The 3,061-nt window shown below is 47.2% G+C and overlaps 1 protein-coding gene across 1 annotated transcript; it reads right to left on the bottom strand.

Moving 5' to 3' along the window:
* Positions 1-1,806: 1,806 nt before the first annotated feature.
* LOC147447409 (zinc finger A20 and AN1 domain-containing stress-associated protein 8-like) lies at positions 1,807-2,751 on the bottom strand. Its single transcript, XM_086523217.1, has one exon. The coding sequence runs from the start codon at positions 2,641-2,643 to the stop codon at positions 1,921-1,923; it is 723 nt and encodes a 240-aa protein (XP_086379343.1). The 5' UTR covers positions 2,644-2,751; the 3' UTR covers positions 1,807-1,920.
* Between the last annotated feature and the right edge of the window lie 310 nt (positions 2,752-3,061).

Here is a 3,061-nt window from a genome sequence, read left to right as displayed (position 1 = left end):
AGTAATTTTTTCACCCAACGTGCTTTAGCTAGCTCATGCCATTTTACCTTCGAGTTTCAATAACTTCTTTGTGCAACCACATTGCTTCGGGCGTAATTTCACTATGGCGTTTTCATCTGTAACAGGTCCTAAAGAAGTAAATTGACCCGCAATGATACCAACGGCTTCACCCAATTCTACTAAATTGCAATGGGCAAGGCTCCAATCGTAGCAGAACTGACAAATCCGGATCATCCAATTTTTCGAAACAAACGGCAGGTCGACTTTCTTTTCAAAGTTCTTTACTATTTTCTATTAACTTTATGAAAATAAAGTCTTCAGAGCTTTCTCTACGAAATATCCACGAATCTATGCACCAACACGTTCCTCTAGAAACCCGACAGATTGTTTGGCTCGAGATTGTGAAGTCAAAAGCAATTGGAAGAGTTCGCTAGAGGACAACGACAAAGGTCAGTTGGACAAGGATGGTGGTACCAGTACTCAGTCAACTACTTTGGTACCCACGAGGTACAATCACAATTGTCATGAATGTGACTCGACGCTTTGTTTGGCTCGAGAGTTTGAAGCCAAAGGAAAAATCAAGAACTCACAAAAAGACAAGGATAAAGGCAAGCTGGACAAGATTACGGTAATAAAGATTTGGCAAAGGAGATCGGCATGGCACACGTGGCGATGGCCAAAGTGGCCTCAACGTCAGGTTTCTAGTCAAATGACAGGTGTCACCACTAGTTTCAATCAGAGAGAGGCTTGTGAGTGGCAAAGGGGAGCAATGAATACTCCTTATAAAAAATTTGAACCCTTGTGTTCAATTTAAGTTATTGGTGTTTGGATCCGTAGGTCAAAGTTCAATGCACATGCAGCTGACAGGGAACCCAATCAGACGTCTAAAACATTATGGATGAGTGCACCAATCCAGTGTTGTTGGTTAGATTTTGGACAGGATGTGTTCCACCAGTTCATTATCTTGGAGTTATATATTTTGGACGTGATGGATACATAGTTCATGAATGGGGATTATTGAACGTAGTATGGTCTACGGTTCAAAGTTTCAACAAAGGCAACCGATGCTCAAGACGACATTATTTTCAGGTAAAAAGTTAAAAGAGCAACACGGAGGTGTATCCAATTGGTGGTGGCCACTTCTGGAATGTTCATGGTAGCTTCTTCATCAACTTGGACTTACTATTGATGTCCACTTTCTTTTACCTTGGGCCTTAAAATTGAGCACCTTGAATGGCCACCAAATATATGGCCGCCCAGCAAAGGGAGACCGTCCCAACACATTTGACATTGAACCTCTGGCAAAACTGGCCGTCCAAAAGTTTAATAAACTTTCGCCAATTTGAAAACAAAGTGAAATTAGAGAGAGCATGGCGAACGGCGAACCTCTCTCTCTCTCTCTCTCTCTCTCTCTCTCTCTGCAATGGCACATGGTTCGGTTGTAAGTCTCTCTCTCTCTCTCTCTCTCTCTCTCACAGAATGCCATAAGAGTATCTCTCTCTCATAAGAGTATCTCTCTCTCTCTCTCTCTCTCTCTCTCTCTCTCACAGAATGCCATAAGAGTATCTCTTTCTCTCTCTCTCTCTCTCTCTCTCTCTCTCTCACAGAATGCCATAAGAGTATCTCTTTCTCTCTCTCTCTCTCTCTCTCTCTCTCTCTCTCTCTCTCTCTCTGAGAATGCCATACCTCCATAAGAGACTGCAATGGGATTAGCTTCACGAGCTGGTTCCTTACCCTTACACAACGTTACCAAAACTCTCCATTTGTGCACTCAAATATAGCGCTGCTATAATTTTGCTCAATCTGTTCTCTTAAACAGAAAGTTAAAGTAATCTCATTATTTAATGTTTAGTCTACAGCGTGTATGCAGAATCCGAGTGTTGTAGAATATAAAATATATACACGGATGATGTAAGTCAGTCAGATCTTGTTGATCTTGCTGGCCATAACAACAGGGTTTTCCTTGGCAATGGCCAATCTACCAGCGGCCTTGAAATCGTAGGAGCAATCGTGTGTATCAGAGTACCGATGCGATGCACAGAAGATATCACCGCATCGACACTTGAATCTGAGAAGACCCACTCGCTTGCGACATGCGACACACCGTTTTACAGCCTTTTCTTGAGGCCGAGGTGCTACGGACAGCACAACTTCTTGTTGCTGTGGAGGTGATAGAGAAAGGGGAGAGGGGATCCTTCCTTCCTGAATTGTGCAAGAATCCGATGGCTGAGTAGGTAGAATTTTGCACCTTGAAGTCGAGCCAGAAGATTTCATCACAGTGCGCAAATCGGCGATGTCTGCCATGAGGGGCCGGGCAGGCACCACGCCTGCAGCATCCTTCTTATCATCCTCCATAGAAGGAGAATCCCTAGGGTCCGTGGCCGCTGACTCAGCAGCCAGATCTATCTTTGTGTTGTGAGCATTGAAGGCGGCACTTTCCTCTTTGCGCAAGCGCTCGGTTGCCGCCGAGCAATTGGGGCAGAGGTTCACAGTTGCCGAGCATCCAGAAAAATGGCAGTTGCCATTGCAACAAGGAACGAGCACATCAGGGTTGGGGCAGGAGCCAGGCGTTGTGGGCGCAGGAGGCGGCGGCACGGACGATGTGCCATCAGCGGCCGATGTCTCTCTGTTGTAGCTGCCCATGGGGATGAAGGAGGTGTGATACAGAGCTAGACGAGTTACAGGCCAAGTAAGGGAGAATTGTGGGTGTGGGTGGGGGCCGGGGGGCGGGGGGGGAGGGCGGGGCGATAGGGGAGAGAGGGGGGCAGAGAACTGGGGGCGCAACGCAATGAAGATCCAAGTGAGAGGATTTGTAGAGAGCAGCAACGCGGCTGCGTGTGACGGTGTGTGATGAGATGGTCGTTGAGGGAAAGGGCAGGTGGGCGTGGGCGCGTGAGAGTGGCGAAAAGTCGGTGCTGGTACCTACGGGGAGGGAAGGGCCCAAAGGGCTGCGTGGAAGCGGGCAATGGCGGAACTCTCAAGGAAGCTGCTGACGCCTCTGGCTTCTCACACGTGTTTTTATCTATACCCCAGATCGTTCAATCAGATTCCGTCATACGTC

Source organism: Adiantum capillus-veneris, chromosome 11 (genome assembly GCF_014529385.1).
Source record: "Adiantum capillus-veneris isolate H3 chromosome 11, ASM1452938v2, whole genome shotgun sequence".
NCBI classification, from domain to species: domain Eukaryota; kingdom Viridiplantae; phylum Streptophyta; class Polypodiopsida; order Polypodiales; family Pteridaceae; genus Adiantum; species Adiantum capillus-veneris.
The sequence above is the reverse complement of the archived record's forward strand: the minus strand, read 5'-3'. Positions and strand labels throughout refer to the sequence as shown.